This window comes from Volvox carteri (assembly GCF_000143455.1).
Source record: "Volvox carteri f. nagariensis unplaced genomic scaffold VOLCAscaffold_22, whole genome shotgun sequence".
Classification (NCBI taxonomy): Eukaryota; Viridiplantae; Chlorophyta; class Chlorophyceae; order Chlamydomonadales; family Volvocaceae; genus Volvox; species Volvox carteri.
The window spans coordinates 1,095,727-1,113,425 of NW_003307565.1; the positions used below are offsets into that span (position 1 = coordinate 1,095,727).

Below are 17,699 nucleotides of genomic sequence, written 5' to 3' on the forward strand. Positions count from 1 at the left end.
AATTCGCGGTCGACCGAGCACGTGCACATACATACATTCCAGCGGTTTGCAAAACCTCCGTCTCGCGCCGTCGTCGCGCGTCTCCGCCACGTCGCGGCTGTGATCTCGACTGTGCGTTGTTGGTGCCGGGAGTCGCGTCACGTTGAGCAGTGTTGAGCAGTGTTGCGCGGGGCGAGGTGCTGTTGCGACGTACATACATATGCGAGGTGCCTACCTCCAAAAACAATACCGAAGTTGCGCCCTCACTTCCATGGGCCCCAAACCTTCCATTGAGTACAAGCCATTGAAGCGGTTCCTCTCCCTGAGAGGCCTCACTGCAGAAAGTCCTTTTGCGTCACATGCGCGGAGGTCCGTAGGTGCTGGACTACTGCGGGTCAGTCAGGCACCATCCCCACCGGGCGTGCCTGAGCCCTCCATACACACACGCCATTACCCGCCCCGGCCCGCGGAAACCTCTTTCTTACTCTCTCCCTCCCCACTTGGCCCCGCAAAAAAATATTGCACCTCATCTACTGGCTTAGGAATGCCCATTTCTTTGGATTTAAGCTCGCGTCCGGAATTCTGTTTTTCGTAACGTTCATCCCGTACGGCTGTCCGTACACTCGCCTTTCAAAATTCCTTGCAGTCAGCGCTGCATCCGGCCATGGCATCGGATTGCGTCACCGCCATTGCGGCCGCGTTGGGGGACTCGGGAACTACCCGGGCAGAGGTGCGTGCGTATGTATGTTTATGCATGTACATGCATGTATGTATGTGTCATCGTAGAGCCATGAGGCACGACAGGCTGAAACGGTCACACCTAAACACGTGTGTGGGTATATGTATGTATGTATGTGCGTAAGTACGTAATGTAGATGTGTGGATTGGCAAAGGCCACCAGGATCGATGCGATGTGAAGCCCGGATCGGTGTAGATACAGATCTTGACTAGGAGTACGGAGATGTTTGACCAGGTATGTGAAGAGGAGCGAGGTTTCACAAGGTCCTGTACGGACGAAACGCCACCACTTTTGCCTGATGGACAGCGGCGAATCCGACACGTATGCTATCTGGCTGCCCCCCTACCCCCCTACCCCCCTACCCCCCTGCCCCCTGCCCCCTGGCCCCGGTCCGCGGTTCGTCTCCTCAACCCCCTGGACCCCCCTCTCCTGCTCAACCCCTTCCCATGCCCCTCTTCCCTCCTGAGCTCCAACAACTACCCCTTTACATACACACGCACGCACACGCACACACATACACACGCATGCACACTCTCTCACTCACACAGGCCCTATGCAGCCAGTTCGCGAGTAGCTCCAAGCTTCAAGACGCCATCATCGGCCTCAACACGCTGTACTTGTTGCTGTGCGGGGCGCTGGTGTTCGTGATGCATGCGGGCTTCGCGATGGTGAGAGAGAGAGAGAGTGTGTGTGTGTGTGCTGGGTGTGTGTGTGTGTGTTGCTGCTGGGTGGGTGTGTTGTTGCTGGGGGTGTGGAGAGTGCGGCGGGGGACGGCCTGGTGGGTGGAAGGGGGGGAGGGCGCGACGATATGTTTTCAGGGCCCTGTTTGTGTTACAAGTTACAAGTTACAAGTGCCGCACGAGTGCGGGGGGGTCTGTCAAAGCCGGGAGGCCATAAACTATATATATTGAAAGTTGATTACACCGTACGAACGACGGCGGTTTGGGTCCTGCCAACTAGACCCCTCCTCGTCCAGTCACCCAACATCCGTAGAGACAGATTAGCCACCTCCACCATCTCAGCATGCGAAATTTAGTCCATCAACTGGACCTCATCTCCACACCTCAGCAGCGTTAGTAAACTAAGACTTCACGAATATTGTCGAGGGTCTGACCAGGAATCGAACCCGGAACCTTCATATACACAAAGGCGCCACCATACCAGACGTGGATCCAGTGTCTCTACCGCCTCCTCCTCCTCCACTACCTTCTACTGCTGCTGGTGTTGCCCCACCTTGGCCCTCCTGAGTGGCATACTCCCCACATCTCCCCCACTTCTCCCCCGCTCTCCCGACCTCCCCAAGGGGACAAGATCAACCCCTTACCTGCCCTGCGCCCCTCCCCTGATTCCTTTTGCAAACTGGCAGTTGTGTGCGGGGGCCATAAGATCCAAAAACACAAGTGCGTGGGGAGGGGAGGGGAGGGGAGGAGGGGGGGAGGGGGGAAGGGGAGGGGAGGGGAGGAGGGGGGAGGGCACAGAGTGGGACCAGGGATGGCCGTTTGTGTGCCTGTATGTGTCTGTGTTTGTCTGTGTGCGTGTGTGGAGGTTCAGGTCTTTTTTTTGCTCTTCGCAACGAAGAGCTCTTCCTTCCCCTTTCCTGGGAGGGGGGGTCGAAACGGTTGACTTGACAGCGAGCTGAACAGAACAACAGCTTTAAAACCCTAAACCCCCCAAATCCCCTCGGTGGTTCAACCCCACTGTCCAACCCCCTTTCTCCCCCCCCTTCCCAACTCTCCCACCTCTCTGCCTCGCATGTGCCTTTGCCCGCTGCTTCTGCTGCCTGGCCAGGTGAGTCCAAAGGGTGGTTCCAGCTTCTTCAGTATTTCGCGTTGGCGTCGGTCGGCTAGCCGGACTAGGATAGTCGGGTCGGTCGGGTCGGTCGCGCGTTTTAGTTTGGGGGCTGGGAGGAGCACTTGCATACCGACAGCCTTTCAGTACCAGCAAATCAGCTAATTCTCCAGGCCAGCAACTTTATGCCAGCTTTACGACAGCACTGCTTTACTACTTTTCCGCCGCCTTCACACCTACTTTTCTACACCTACTTCTCTACGGCTTGGCAATATTTTCTTCTGCTTTTTTAGTCCTGGCGGCTTAGGTAGGTAATCTTTCCGACATCTTCTTCACTTCGTCATCCCGAGGTCGCGGTCTTCACGGACGCCTTTCGGTCAGTTCTACGTTTGATACACTCTTGCCCTGGCAGCAGCTTCAATCGTGTGTGGTTCGTCTTTCCCCCGCCCTTCCCCCCCTTTCCCCCTTTTACCCCCGCCCCCACACGACCTCCACACGACCACCACGCGACAAACAACAGTGAATATTCTGTTGCAGACCGTTATGGACGCCGCCGTGTCAGCCATCGCCTTCTACGTACTGGGGTACGACTGTGCCGGTTGTTAAAAGTTGTTTTGGTTACAAGTTGTCGGTTTTAAGACATAGGCTGTGGATTCTTATCGGTTGGGTTCGGTTCTTCGATAGTAAATAACACAGCGGGGCGCCCTCCCCCGGGGGCGGGGCGGGGGGTTGCTATACACCTTTCGCGGTTCTGCGGCCAGATGGTGACGGGGGGTGGGGGTGGTGGCGGCGGTGGTGGCGGCGGCGGTGATGTTGAGCCTTGCGGAGGAGGTGGAGGAGGAGGAGGAGGAGGAGGAGGAGAAATGGGTGGTGGCAAACCTGCAAAAAGGGCAGCAGAGTACTACTGTGGAAAATATGTTGCTCCTTCCCCTGCCTGCCGTACACCGCGAACAGGTACGGCTTCGCGTACGGCGTGGGAGATAAACCGAACGGCTTCGTGAGTGAAGTTCAAAAGAACAATGTGGGGGGATTGGGAGGAGGGATGTAAAGAGGGAGTGTGTACGGTAGTATATGTGTACGGCACGTGTGTATGTGTGCGCCGCTGCTAAGTTCAACGAAATCCCCTAGCTCAAATCAGTTGGTCTGTCGTACGCTAGAGCCGGATTCAGACAGACCAATCTAATAATTGCAGTAATAACGCACAGACATACACACAGACACGGGAGAGAGAGACAGAGGGGGGGAAAGGTGCACACCTATCATAGACGGTTTATCCTCTCCAGTCGCATCACCAGAACCGTCGTACATTTGTACTGCACTGCAGATCGGTGATGCGTTGTACGGCCTGTCGCGTTGGAGGTCCCACAACTATGATCTGGCGACTGGCATGGGCGGCGATACGGGACTGGTGGGTAGTGGTGGTGGTGGTGGCGGTGGTGGTGGTGATGGTGGTGGTGGTGGTGGTGGTGATTGACTATAGGATGGAAACCTCGTTGTATTAGAATGTGTGTGTGTTTTACTATGAATGGTGTATTATTACCGTCCTTGCGTGTATTTCCAACCGGGAGCATTTCGCACTTCCCATCTCTTCCACGTACGTACATACGTACGTGTTTGCCGTACGTGGAAGCCGTTCTCCCCTTTCCACTTCGCCCGGTGCAGCTGCAGCAGGAGGTGCTTCCGACACCCGTTCAGTGAAGTTCTATATTGTTATTTGCGCCCCCCTCTTCGTGGTTCGTCTTTCCCCCCTCTTCCCCGTCGTCGGGATTAATCCCCTCCCACCCCCCGCCCCCCACCCCGGATTGTGTCACCCGGCGCAGGGCTGGCAGAGCTGGTTCTTCCAATGGGCATTTGCCGCCACCGCCACCACCATCCCCGCCGGGGCGGTGGCGGAAAGACTCAACTTCAATGCTTACTTGGGTATGTACGATCCGTACGCGAAAATGCGCGTGTAAAGTATTTAGATCGAAATGTAGATCCAAGTCCATTGTGATAAATTTTTTTATACTTTTTTAAATTGGAAAATTTAGTTTCTTTTTTTGTCTTTGTGCATTTATTCAAATTGCTTTCAGGGCCATTACCGGGTCTCAGACCATCGGAGCGAGCCTTCCTATCTCATCCTTATGCTCTGACCTCCCCGTCTGCCCTCGTACTGTACGGTCGTTCCGTACATACCTGCCGTACACAACTCCCGGCCACCTATCTGCCAGAACCTCTGTCGTCCTCCTAAAACTAAACCCCTGCCCCCTCCGCGGGCCCCCGCGGCCCCAACGTATCTTCCAGTTTACTCAGCCTTCATCTCCGCCTTCGTATATCCTGTGGTCGTACACTGGGTTTGGAGCACGGAGGGCTGGCTGGGTTATGTACGACGGGCACCGTACGGCCGCCTTTTCGGTTCGGGCATGATCGATTTTGCTGGCAGTGGTGTCGTACACATGACGGGGGGGCTGGCGGGTGAGCCGTGAGTTGGGTGCGTGGGCGGGTAACTGTATTGGCGGTAGTTGGCGTCGGTTGGCGGTTGTGACGGGATATCTGGGTCCTGTTTGAGCCACGTGTGTTTCGTTTGCCTCTGTTCCATGCGGCGACAGCGTGCGACGTGGTGCGAGATTTCCCTCTGCGGGCCATAACAACGGCAACCAGTTTATCAACTTCCTCTACTTGCTCTCACACTCACACTCACACGCCCTGGGTAACGGGGCCCCTGTGCAAGCCCTCTCCCCACCTACCTAAGACACGTACATACATACGTACATACATACGGCACACATGTACACACGTCAGCACATTAACAAACCCAGAATTCCCAAAACACGCACCCTCCCCACCCCCCTAACCCCCCACCCCCCCATCACCCCTCCCTCCTCGAAAACGCAGGTCTCGCCGGCTGTGTACTGTTGGGACCCCGCATGGGCCGATTCGACAGCAGCGGTCGACCCGTGGAGATGCCAGGTCACTCAGCCTCTTTGGTGGTGCTGGGGACGGTGCTGCTGTGGTTCGGTTGGTGAGGGGGGAGGGGGGTGTTAAGAGGGGGGGAGTTGGGGGCCGTGTCTGGGTTAGTGCCCGGGTTGGTCTGTCGTACATTTTCGAATGTACGAACTTAGGGTTTAAAGGATTAAAACACCTGCATGTGTGATGTGTGGGACAGGGGGGCATATCTTCACCCCTGGCCGCTACCCGGTGAAATCCTGCCTTCCCCAGTATTTCGGGGCACCCTCATCTAGTCAACTTCTCAGTGGATCGCTCAGGTTCCGCACCCACCTCCGGCATCCATCGAAATCTACCGGATTGACGGCGGCTCTACTCCATTTCCTGGTCAGCTCGCATGCCAACTTTATCCCAGGTCACCCCCGTCCATCGACTAGGCGCATTTTTCCTCACCATCGGAAGGATTTCGACTCAACAGGTCTCGATCCTGCGATCTCTCGGGGGCATTGGTGCATGCTTTTCCAGTAGTGCCTAACCTATATGTATGTATGTGTGTATGTGTGTGTGCTTCCGGAATGCACGCAGTCGTGATGCAAAGTGATGATTTACTGGCATGTCAGCTCGTTTGTATGTATGTTGTTACAGGGTGGTTAACTTCGCCAGCGGCCCCCTTTCCCGGGGCAGTCCCTGCTCTCCCCTGCTAGAGGGGCACCCTAATCCGTCACCCCATCCGACTTCAGAATGTATTCGTTGGGTTCGGCAACTCACCACCAGCATCCAACCAAATCTAGCGGATCAACGGCGCATCAACTTAGTTCCTGGTCAGCTCGCAAGTTGGTAGTATTACGTCCTACATCGTCCATATGATGGGGGGCCACCTCCCATTACAACACTCCTCAAACACCCGAGGAGCCGGCAGGCGGATTTGGGTCGGCCGGGAGCAGAAGTCAGGCCTTAACCTCTGCCAGCCGCCTGCCTTTGTATGTACGGATGTATTCCATGTACGACGCAGGTACGGCTTCAACCCGGGGTCCCAGCTACTCATCAACAGTCTCGCCAACGCGGCGGTGGTTGGGCGGGCGGCCGTCACCACCACCTTGTCAGGGGCGGCTGGCTGCCTGACCTGTCTGGGAGTGGCCTTCACACGCCATAAAGTACGTAATGACCAACAACCAAAACCAACAACCATTAACCAACAACCACGGTTAAATAAATCACTAGGACCACCGCGTAGGCGCCCCTTTCCCCCAGTCACCCGCTACTGCTACAGGAAACCACCACCACCACCACCACCCGGGCCCCGGGCCCTCCACCCCCCAGCTTTCATGAACCACGTAAGGCCCCCCGGCCCCCGTCCTCCTCTCCGGGACGTGATAACAGGGCAGTTGACAGTTGACAGTTGACAGTTGTTTCCCACGTAAAAAATAGTTTTCTACCGGAAACAGATTTTCTCTTTCAGAAAATACCTTTCCCCACCTCCTTTTCCCTCTAGTATAGCATAGCATATCATTCATGTCATCCCCGCCCCCCCTTTCCCACCTTTTCCGCCCCCCAGGCCTGGGACCTGGTCGCCGGCTGTAACGGCGCGCTGGTGGGTTTCGTAACGGTCACCGCGGGGGCCCACGTCCTGGAGCCCTGGGCCGCCCTCATCGCCGGGTCGACCGGGGCGCTGGTGTTTGAGATGGGGTGAGAGATTGGGGGGGGGGGAGGGGGAAAGCAGGAAGGAGAGGGAATTGAGAAGGGGGGTATGATCGGTATGAGAAAGGAGTTGCCTAGCTGAGAGCGGTTGGGTGGGTGGGTGGGGAGGAGTGGGTAGGGGGTCTGCCCTTGGAGATATCACGTAGGTTATCCTGCCTCGCCCTCGCCCTCGCCCTCGCCCTCACCCTCGCCCTCGCCCTCGCCCTAACCCACCGTCCTCTCCCCGCGGCTCCGAGGGGTAGCGCTGATCTCGCAGCTTTGCTTTATCGTATTTACCCATCACCCGCTTTTCCATTTGCTATCTGTACGACAGCTGTGCGCTGTTGCTGAAGCTGAAGGTGGACGACCCGCTGGCAGCCGCGCCCATGCACGCCGCGGGGGGCGCCTGGGGGGTGGTCTTCGTGGGCCTCCTGGCCAAGAAGCAGTACATCTGCGAGTCGTACGGCAAGGACTGCACCGAACCGGGATCTGGTGTCGTACCGCACGGACTGTTTTATGGTGGCGGCGGCCGGCTGTTGGCATCACAGGTACAACCGGAACAACGGTATTGGTTAAGGAATATTGGGGGAGCTCGGGCTGGGTTTCTGTGTGTGTGTGTGTGTTTTGAAAGGGGGGGAGACCGGCATGAGGGGTCGAGGAGAGGCAAGGGGGGAAAGAGAGACCGTTCTCTTAATTACGAAATTACGACCCACAAATTGCGGTTAGGTGACAGTTAGGTAACGGTTAGGTGCATATCTGGTTATTTTGTCCAAGGTTCTTCGTTGTTCACCTCGCTGTACCCCCCACGAAACACACACACACACACAAATATACAAGCAGCAGCAGTACCAGCAGCTGTAGCAGCACGTATCCACATATCGACACTCACCCAGCCATAAGGGCGCACGTGCTGGTGTGCAGCCCCTACGTTACAACAGCCCCACCATTGTTTCCAGAATGTCCTCTGAGATAACATAATCGACCTCCGCCGTACCGCACGCTGTCGTACCGCTGTACATTGTCGTACTGCTCAGGTCATCGGCGTCATCAGCATCTTCGCTTGGGTGTATGGCCTGCTGACGCTGCTATTTGCCGTGCTCAATGCCATTAACTTGCTTCGCATCAGTGCTCAGGAGGAGCAGGCAGGGCTGGTGGGTTCCGTTTGTCGTACCTTTATCGTATTCCCGTACGTTCCGTAATAATTCCACTTGGCGTTGCCCTTGGCGTTGAGTTTACACATATGCGATCCTGGAGTAATTATACATTCATTATTACCATTAGAAGCGACACCGAAAAGAACTGGCGTGGTCAGCCCTGCGTTTTGTCTTACAAGTCTCGCGCTAATGATGCTTTCCGCGAGAACCTTCACCGCCACGCCCCGCAAATTTTCCCTTCCTGCGAGGGATGCTTTTAGATCCGCCTACCTCGCATCACATCTGGTTTTGCATCCGCACCTGATATCTACCGGTATCTACTTGCACATTTCTAAATCCATCGCCTTCATGAAATAAAAATATGTTTATGTTAGTTATATTTATTATATGTTTTGTTGCAGTCCAAAAGGTTTATATATTTAAATGCGGGCTTGGCCGGCCTGTTTGTCCGCCATATCCTAATCAGGACCTGTCCAAGCACGGTGGCTCCGCCTACTATTACGACCACGGCCTAGGAAAGCCGGAGAAGGCGCCCACCGCCGCAGAATCGGTCCTCACACCCTCACCGCCCAGCACCTCCATCTAGCCATCTAGGCAGACAGCTAGACACACAAGCTTGATCGAGCTAGCAAATTAATTACAAGTACCGCACAGTTGCGGGGAGCGTTCGTAAAAGCCAGAGCCGGGCCCCCTAACGGACGGTCAATTGCCGAGTGGGAATGTTGACGTCCCTCCTGCTCTTCTGGACCCGGCTAGCCTCCAAGAGAGTGATGTGCCGCCTTCTGGTCTCCCAAACCTCGCTCGGAGACCAAATAAGAGAAAACTAGCCATCACTTAAGAAAGGGGCTTCCGCCATAGTAGTTAGTAGTTAGTTATACTATTGACTTGCGCGCGCTTTGGAAAGCCAATGTCCGCCTAGTATTGATCTCGAGCCAAGTTCCCCACATGTGCTGGTGCGCATGCACCAAAGGCAAGCAGCAGGTCGTCCTTGACCACTCCGCAGCCACGACGCCTCCAGGTACTACTACTACTACTGCTGCTGCTGTAGGCCCAGCAAACATACAGAAAATGTCCCTCCTCCTGCGTTCCAAAAGATGGAGCTTTGTTATTAAACACCTTTCCTTGCTTTCTACTGTGGCCTAATGGTTGGTACATCTGTAGTACTTAAAATTGTTGCGTGAACGTGAAGGGGGTTACGGGCAGCTCCGGGCTCACACCTACCTACGTTGTGTTTGGCCGACTAAGGCGATAGTTGCAGGGGGGACAGGAGGGGGCTAAAGAGGAGGGGTCTCTGCGGCTGTGCTTGTTGGATATATGGTCGGGTATATAGTCGGGTGTATAGAGCTGCGGTTGTGTGCACAAGGTATACAGCTGTGGCTAGCTGATGAGCTAGCGGCGGGCAGCAGGCGACGATGTGCAACGGTCTACCTGCTTTTGCCGTCTGTGGGGGGTGCAACGGCCTCTGCGTATTGAGTGATAGGGGACAGGAAAGGGTTTTTTTCTTGCTTGTGTAGTTTTGTGTTCGTGGTCTGTGTAGCTCTTTGTGTGCATATGTATGTCTGCGAGATATGGCTGGCCTGCACGTGTTGTTGTGCGCGTGTTGTTGTCGGAAAGGACCTGTAAATTTAGTTTGCTGTTATCCGCAAATCGTCTTCCGACATATGCCGTACCCTTGAGTACGAGAATGGTCGTACTCTTGAGAGAAAACGAAAACCCAATCGCGGGAAGAAGGACCTGATACATTTTTTCTGTAATGTACGGCATATTACATGTGCATTGCAACTTAAAGCTGAAATTTCTGCGTGTTCTTCATTGTCATCCTTGCATTTCAAGTGTCAATTCCCATCAGCACATGTCCCTACGAATTTCTGATACTGGTCACGACGGACGATGTGTCTCCCCTGTTATACGGCGTACCGAGGGGGTGAGAATGACCGTCGAGCCGGGATTCGTACCAATACTGTCTGATGGTGCACCTGCCGCTGGGTTCCCCTTGGGGCGCTGTAGGAGTTTCCTTTCTGTTATGTGTGTGTTCAGACGGAGGAACGACATTACATATTATGGTAAGCAATGTATGAGGCGTAAGGGTAATTGATGCACGCGACGATCGTTTCCCTTACATTCGCCTACGTATAGTACGCCCCAGCCAAGGCAAGGGGTTTTGTGTAGTGTGCGAAGACCGGCGTGCAGTTTCCTGTTAAGGAAGTTCTTGCCTTATAGCTGGAGTGGATTTACATTCTTGTTATAGCGTTCTAGTGGCCATTATGTGGAATTTTGTACTTTTTTGGGGTTACAGCCTTCCATAATGGTCTTGACGAGTAGCACGCTACCCCAATCTATGGTGAGGATGTGCTGCAGCTCCCACACAAAGGTAGTCAGATTCATTTCATGACGAAGGTCGTGATTTTGGAGTTGAAGTAGTGCATGGGCCTTGGGGCGAGCTTTGCCAACTGATGCAAAAACAGTCAGTTGTACGGCCAACCGCTTTCAGCAATGTCCCAAACTCGACTGCTGGTGTGCCCACAATCACACGTTGCTTCAGGTGCTTGCATTCTCATACCTGTGATACGATATGGTGAGCATGGACAGCAGCGCTTCTAGCGGATGTTGCATATAACAGTCGTCCGTGCGAAAATCATATGCGAAATTATAAGTAAGAACAAATCAATTGTAAGCAAGTTGCTGGGAATACACGCCTAGATTGCCCTTAAGAAATGAACTTCCTCAAGACGTTAGACCAGGCGCTCGATTTCGAGCGTCTGGAGAAAACTGTGACGGAGAAGGTGCAACAAGCAGCTCTCAGTGTCGTTGAGGAGTTTCCGGACCGCAATAGAGCTGCACCGACCGGGGCCTTGCTGTCGATCACCCCAGCTGGTAAGCCTGCCATCCATACCACCCGATTAGGATGGTTGTCGCCAACAGCTGGTCACTATGCATTTGCAGTTTTGGTTGAGGCGCGTGAGGTATCAGAGATATGGCAAGCATACGAAATGGAGGTGAGGGCTGTCGCTTGAGTACGCACATGCTTCACTTAACACACACTCCTTTTACATACATGTTCAACTACTTATCTGCTTGTTGAAATCAAAGGAAACTGTATTAGGCTTGTCGCACTTTTGCTCGTCCTGTGCCGTCTGTTACACCGCATAGCGCCGCAAGGATGACTGGGAGGCAGCATGTGCGGAGCTCAAGGTGCTACTCAGCAAGGATGAAACCGCGCACGTGGCCTGGCAGCGCCGCGCGCAGGACGCAGAGCACAAGCTCTACCAGCTTTACAACTCTCTGCTGGCGCTCCCAGACCCGGCTCCTTTCCTCTACCTTCTCACCACTCTGGCAGCTCGGGTACAGGGTGAGCTGGAATTTGAGACTCGGGTTTCCTAATGTGTGCGTGTGTGAGTCCTAGGGTACCGCGCAGCCCCGCACCCGTGTCCTCTGCCAAATCACCCGCCGGTGGAAATGGCACTTTACGGAGGACACCTTTTCCTGCACCCCACGGCGTATCCCAATGCTCCGAAACCACATTCCAGAGTATTCCGTCCATATACAAGTCGAATGTCACATCTTATCCACCTTGGACTTGCAGTTCGTATGGCGTTGTACAGTGTGGCAATGGTAGATGGTGCTGTATGGTATGATAAATCGTAGAAATGATAGTGTGTTCAAGTGGCCCAGAAGCCTCCCACTGTGTCACATCTTAGTAACTCCGATTAGCCCAATCCCAAGGCGGGGCCGAGGCGCTTTGTCCCGCCCTCGTGGCCCCTCATGGCCCCTCATCCCAACATGTACCTGTATCCCTGCGTGCTTGGAGGGCCCCCCCGCCTGCCTGCTGCCCCCCCCCCGCCTGCTTTCAAATCCCAACTTCTCCTTCTCCTCCTCCTCTTCCTCTTCCTCATGTCCACGCTTCAGAGCTCGAGGACGCCAACCGCAAGCTCCAGGCCGCGGCCGACCAGGCTGCCAAGGACGATGCGGAGGTTGGCAGCCTCATTGAGAAGCACCAGAAGCTTTTGGAGAGCACCAAGGAGTTGCAGGTGCGGGTGGGGGGATGGGGTTCGGGCTTGGGGAGGAGGGATGGGGTTAGGAGGAGGACAGGGGGAAGGGAGTGAAGTGGATGGAGGAGGTGTTAGGGGGGAAAGAGGCATCCTCGGAGCTCTATGCGAGTGAGGGCCGTGTGTAGAGGGAAAGCTGAAGGGGAGGGTAACACGGGGAGTAGCGCTGTAGTTGGAGACACCGGGGGCGTGACAGTACGTCGACTGACGTACACGTGACGTGACCCAAATGGATGTTATGGAGGCGCCGTGTGCGTGTGCGTGTGTATGTATGCGTGAGGTTACGAGTGAGGGGAAACCCGGGGGAAGTCGAGGAAGGCGCCGGTAGCGCCGTCTAAAGACCCAGATCGAAAGACATTTAGATAGGTGGAATCCCCCTCCCGTGTATTCCGGGTGCGGGTTTGCATGATGATGATCTCCCTCTCCCACCGGCCAACCCCCCTCCCCCGTTCCTAAGTCCCCCCTTCCCTCCTCCCCTCCTTGGCATCAGCTTCACTCGTTCGTGGCTCCTCTTTCCCTCTCCTCTTCCCCCCCAAATCAATACCCCAGGAGGAGCTCGCTCGTCGTGACGCGCGCATCTCTGAGATGTCCGCTGCCGCCTCGGAGGCCGCCGCGGCCCGTCAGGAGATGAGTCTGCAGGCGGCGGAGATGGCCCGGCTGCAGCGCTCTCTGCGGGCGGTGCGGGAGGAGTACGAGGCCACCCAGCAGTCCCTGTTCGAGCTGCAGAGCCGGATGGAGAGTCTGGCGGGGAGCAGGCAGCAGGAGGCGGAACTGGCCAGCGAGGAATTGGACAGGGTGGGCTTGGGGGGCCTGAGGCGGGGGTTGAGGCCCCTGGAGGGGGGCAGGGGGCACCATGTTCAAGAACGAGGAAGCAAAGGGAAAGGGAGAGTCAAATGCAAGGAGGGGAGGGGAGGGGAGGGGAGGGGAGGGGAGGAGAGGAGAGGAGAGGAGAGGAGAGGAGAACCGACCAAGCCAGCTCAAGGTGGGGGGGAAGGGTGAAGGGGGCCTAGGGATTTCGGTGTTGACTTCCTTCCTCTTTTCCTTTCCGGGCTAGCTTCTGCCGTCGCGTCCCGGCTTCCTCTAGCTCCGGAACCACTCTCTGTACCAGCAGCCCCACCCCACCTTCTTGCAAGTATGATTTCCCCACTCCCCGCCGCCGCTAGGTGACTAAGAGGGCTGCGGAGTTGGAGATGGAGCGACAGCAGCTGATCTGCAGGCTGGAGAACGCGCAGCGGCAGGTGGCAGTAGCAGCTGCAGGTGCAGCTCCAGCAGCAGCAGGCGGGCTGGGGGTAGATGCAGGTGAGTGAGTGAGTGGTGGATGTTGGGTCTGCGGGTGGCTGCGGTAGTGCTGTTTGTGTGTGTGGGGGGGAGGGGAAATAAGGGGGATGGTGGGTTGAGTTATAGGCGTACGGCTGCGGCTGCCGGTGGGGTTGGGGATTGGGGGTTAACATGCGCGGGGGCCGGAGGGAGGGTTGGGGGGAAGGGGAGGGGAAAGGGGAGGGTGTATGGGTAATCAGGTACTGCCGCGACCCGCTTTAGACACGTGCAAGGTCATCCTGGTGCCGTACTCCCCCGCCCACCCGGGGGTGATATGGGCTCTGTAGTCCTCCATGGGCCTCCATGGACTCTCGTGGACACACGGCTGCCAGTTCTGGAGAGGGGCTCCGCTCCACCCTCCGCTGAAGTTGGAAAGGACACGTCCCCACTCAGATCGCCATGGAGTTGGAGTTGGTGGGTTTCAGGGTCGCCCAGGTGGAACACGCCCGTGTGTGGGTGGGTGGGTAGAGGGGGTGGTGAGGGTCTTGGAGGACGAGCAACCAAGCAGCAGCAGTAGCAGGTTCTGCTGCTGCTGCCGTTTCTGCAGCAGCTCACATGTCCGTTCCTTCGTCGCTCATTTGGGATGATAAGCAATGTGAGACCGCTTTGCCTCTGTCTGTCGTCTTTCCGTGTGCCTCCTTCCTCACCCCTTCCCCTCCCCTCCCTCTCCCCCTACGCATGGGTAACACATACACATGTTTAAATACACGTACACACGCATACGTGCTCGTCACCCGTCCTCCCCCGCCACTGTCGGCCACTGGGGAGCAGCCCTCCCTGCTGCTGCGGCGGGCAGCGGTGGCAGTGTCGGGGCGAGTACGACACCTGGCAGCGGCGGTGCAGGTGGTGCTGGTGGCGGTCTGCTTGGTGGTGACTATGTGTTGTTGGAAAGGCAGTTGGCGGTTAGGGAGGAGCAGGTGAGCTTTCGGATTGGGTTGTGTTTGTATGCGTGTGTTTGGGGGGGAGAGGGGGCCCATCGGGTGCGTGCTGTGCTGTGCTGTGCTGTAGGAGGGATATGAGCGGGTTGTGGAAGTGTATATCTCTTTGTGGCTTGGCACCTGAGCCTCCTGTCTTCGCTATTGTCGTTGTTGCTGTTGCTGCTGGCCTTCTTGTCTTGTTTTTCGTTCCCACGGGTCAGAGCGTCCGTTGGGCATGTCCTTCACTCGCTCGTGGTCCGTCCTTCCCCTTCCTTCCCCCCTTTACCCCCTTTACCTCCCAACCCCCCTTTTCCCCGCTACCAGGTTAGCGCGCTGAGCTCCTCCCTGGAGGCCGTACAGCGGGGCGCCGCTGACGCCGCCTCCCGACACGCGCTGGAGCTGGCCACGCTCCGAGACCAGCTGTCCACCACCCGCCTGGCTCTGGATAGGTTGGAGAGGGAGGTGGCCCGGAGACCCGACCCCACGGAGTACCAGGTAGGGCTGATGTCGGGTGGGGTGGGGTGGGGTGGGGGGTGGGGGGTGGGGGAGAGTGTTCTTTGAGGGAGAAAGAGCAGTCGGGCAACCCCTCCCGAACTGGGACTTAGTTCCCCAGCGGCCTCGTCCCCCTCTTCATGTTACATACAGGGGGTTGTCCATACCACCCCCATCCACACCACCACATGTGCACATGCCCTGCTCCGACATACCGGCCCATTTTCCTTTTGCTGCTGACCCCGTGACGTTGACTGCTTGCTCCTGTGATAGTGCCCTGCAAAAACACACACGTACGCACATACATACATACATACGTACGTACACACGTAGGAGCTGCGGCGGCGTGCTGAGGCTCTTCAGTCGCTGGTGGACGTGCAGATGCAGGCGGAGGGTTGGAGTGGGGAGCAGGTGGGGAGCAGGAGGGGTTGGATGGGGAGGGGAGGGGAGGTGTGTGTTGGTGGGGGCCAGGCAGGGGGGAAGAGGGACGCGGGAAGACAATCTGGGCGGATGGGGCCCCGTCTTCCCGCGCGAACCTACCGAACGGCGCTCTCTCCGCTGCCCTGGCTCGGACGTCCCACTTGCATACACACAGACACACAGACAGACTCGCGCGCCTACGCACGCGTGCATGTGTATAATTTCCCCTTCCTACCTCCCCAGTCTTTCAAATTCCCCAGCCCCCTACCCCTAACGCAATCACCTGGGGGGCGGGATTCCTGTTCGCGATTGAGTGACGTCTGGGCTTAGTAGAGTCGTTTTCTTTTCCTTTTAATATTCCCGAGGCCTTGTCCCTTTTCCTCTTGTTCCCCTCGTGTGTCTGCGGCGGACAACCCCGCTCCCCTAGGTGGAGGCAACTCTGCGGGATCTCAACGCACAAACCGTGACTAGCGTACTGCAGGTACGAGTCTACGTACGACGGCGCTGCTTGACTGTTTATGCACAAGCACCTCGCACACACCAGTTTATCAGTTATCGGTTGTCAGTTGTGCCAAACAGGAAAAACCGGGAACCAACCTTCAGCCAGTATCGTAACTATCATAATCATCATAACCATCGTTCCCCTTTGGATGTCGACAGTTTTTTTTGGCAGTGAATTTTAAAGGGCCCGTTGCATGAAACTATTTGGGAGTCCCCTCCTCCGCACTACCGCGGTAGTGCGGTCGGGTGGCGGCTCTGCGCTGTCATGTGGCGCTCATCCACACACCCCTCGTGTGTGTATGTATGTATGTACGTATGTATGTATGTATGTATGTATGTATGTATGTATGTATGTATGTATGTATGCGTGCAGGAGCGCTCCAGGAAGTTGTCCTCCGAAGTCAGCTCGCTGAAGAGACAGATGGCGGAGCGAGACAAGCAGGTCGGTGTACTTGTGTGTGTTTGCGTTTGTATGTATGTCTACGTGCCCGTGTGTGTATGTGTGTCTCAATTACAGGGTGGTTAAACTCCACCAGCGGCCCCCTTTCCCGGGGCAGTCCCTGCTCTCCCCTGCTAGAGGGGCACCCTAATCCGTCACCCCATCCGACTTCAGAATGTATTCGTTGAGTTCGGCAACTCACCACCAGCATCCAACCAAATCTAGCAGATCAACGGCGCCACAACTTAGTTCCTGGTCAGCTCGCAAGTTGATATAATCACGTCCTACACCGTCCGCAAGATGGGGGGCCACCTCCCATTCCAACACCCCTCACACACCCGAGGCGTCGGGAGGCGGATTTGAACCCGGATCCTCCGGGAGCAGAAGTCAGGCCTTAACCTCTGCCAGCCGCCTGCAGAATGTGTGTGTGTGTTATGTATGTATGTATGGCTGACGTGTGTGGCTTTTTTTCCAGTCAGTCCGTCAGAATGCTGCAGGGGGACTGCTTTTGAGCGCTCTCTTAATAGCTGGCCTTGTTGACAGAGGGGGGGTTCGCGAAGGGGGGATTTGCCGTACCTGCTGTCGTGGTGGTGGATGGGGTCCCGCGGGCAGCTGGTGATGATAGTGATGGCGGTATGGGTTTGGGGGCCCTTGCCCGCTTTTTGTAGTGTGAACTGGCTCTGGCTCTCTGGCTTTTTCGTGGCTTGACTGCTGCTATGTTGTTGATTTCATCATATGTTTATGCACATGTGCATCTGTGACGAGGCTTCCCTTCGTCTCACCCCACCTCCCCCACCCCCATCCCACCCTTAACCAAACAACCATCACCATAACCACCACCACCACGACAACAACAACAACAACAACAACATGAATATGCACAAATATAAACAAATTCCAGATTCAGGACCTGGAGGGCCAGATTCGGGATCTGGAATCCGAGCTCCGACAAAGGGCCCGACTGGTGGCGCAACTGGAAGAGCACCTGGCGGCGGCGGCGGCAGCCGCGGCGGCACCTTCGGCGGGGAACGGCAGCGGCGGCGCCGCTGCCGCCGCCGTCCCTACTGCCTCCACCTCCGCGCCTACTGACTCCACCCCCCAGCCGGCCACCAGCAGCCTCTTGTTACCACAGCTGTCCGGGTCGTTGGGGGTCCTGGTGACGAGTCCAAGCGGGGTAGACCTGACCGGGGCTGCAGCTGCTGCAGACGAAGGCGGTGGAGATGGAGATGGCGGTGGTGGCCTAGATGGTGGTGGTGGTGGCGGTGGTGGCGGCTCGTTGTCGGACATCGTGGTCAGTCAGAGGGA

At 56.4% G+C, this 17,699-nt stretch overlaps 2 protein-coding genes across 2 annotated transcripts in view; both read left to right on the forward strand.

The window, feature by feature from the left end:
- Window positions 1-1,242: 1,242 nt before the first annotated feature.
- VOLCADRAFT_61118 (uncharacterized protein) lies at window positions 1,243-8,848 on the forward strand (the record flags this gene model as incomplete). The annotated part of the gene is made up of 13 exons (XM_002951121.1): window positions 1,243-1,386; window positions 2,085-2,118; window positions 3,027-3,090; window positions 3,461-3,503; window positions 3,831-3,914; window positions 4,327-4,426; window positions 4,790-4,960; window positions 5,381-5,507; window positions 6,444-6,585; window positions 6,987-7,117; window positions 7,443-7,656; window positions 8,143-8,259; window positions 8,729-8,848. The coding sequence occupies 13 exons, from the start codon at window positions 1,243-1,245 to the stop codon at window positions 8,846-8,848; spliced, it is 1,491 nt and encodes a 496-aa protein (XP_002951167.1).
- Window positions 8,849-10,976: 2,128 nt separating this feature from the next.
- VOLCADRAFT_117799 (uncharacterized protein) overlaps window positions 10,977-17,699 on the forward strand; it is a gene marked incomplete at both ends in the record, with an annotated part of 10,171 nt that continues 3,448 nt past the window's right edge. Inside the window, 12 exons of the mRNA XM_002951122.1 lie at window positions 10,977-11,136; window positions 11,206-11,258; window positions 11,413-11,611; window positions 12,169-12,290; window positions 12,858-13,103; window positions 13,472-13,607; window positions 14,397-14,542; window positions 14,867-15,037; window positions 15,368-15,445; window positions 15,882-15,935; window positions 16,329-16,397; window positions 17,497-17,689. Coding sequence (XP_002951168.1) covers window positions 10,977-11,136; window positions 11,206-11,258; window positions 11,413-11,611; window positions 12,169-12,290; window positions 12,858-13,103; window positions 13,472-13,607; window positions 14,397-14,542; window positions 14,867-15,037; window positions 15,368-15,445; window positions 15,882-15,935; window positions 16,329-16,397; window positions 17,497-17,689 — 1,627 coding nt within the window. The remainder of the gene's footprint in view (window positions 11,137-11,205; window positions 11,259-11,412; window positions 11,612-12,168; window positions 12,291-12,857; window positions 13,104-13,471; window positions 13,608-14,396; window positions 14,543-14,866; window positions 15,038-15,367; window positions 15,446-15,881; window positions 15,936-16,328; window positions 16,398-17,496; window positions 17,690-17,699) is intronic.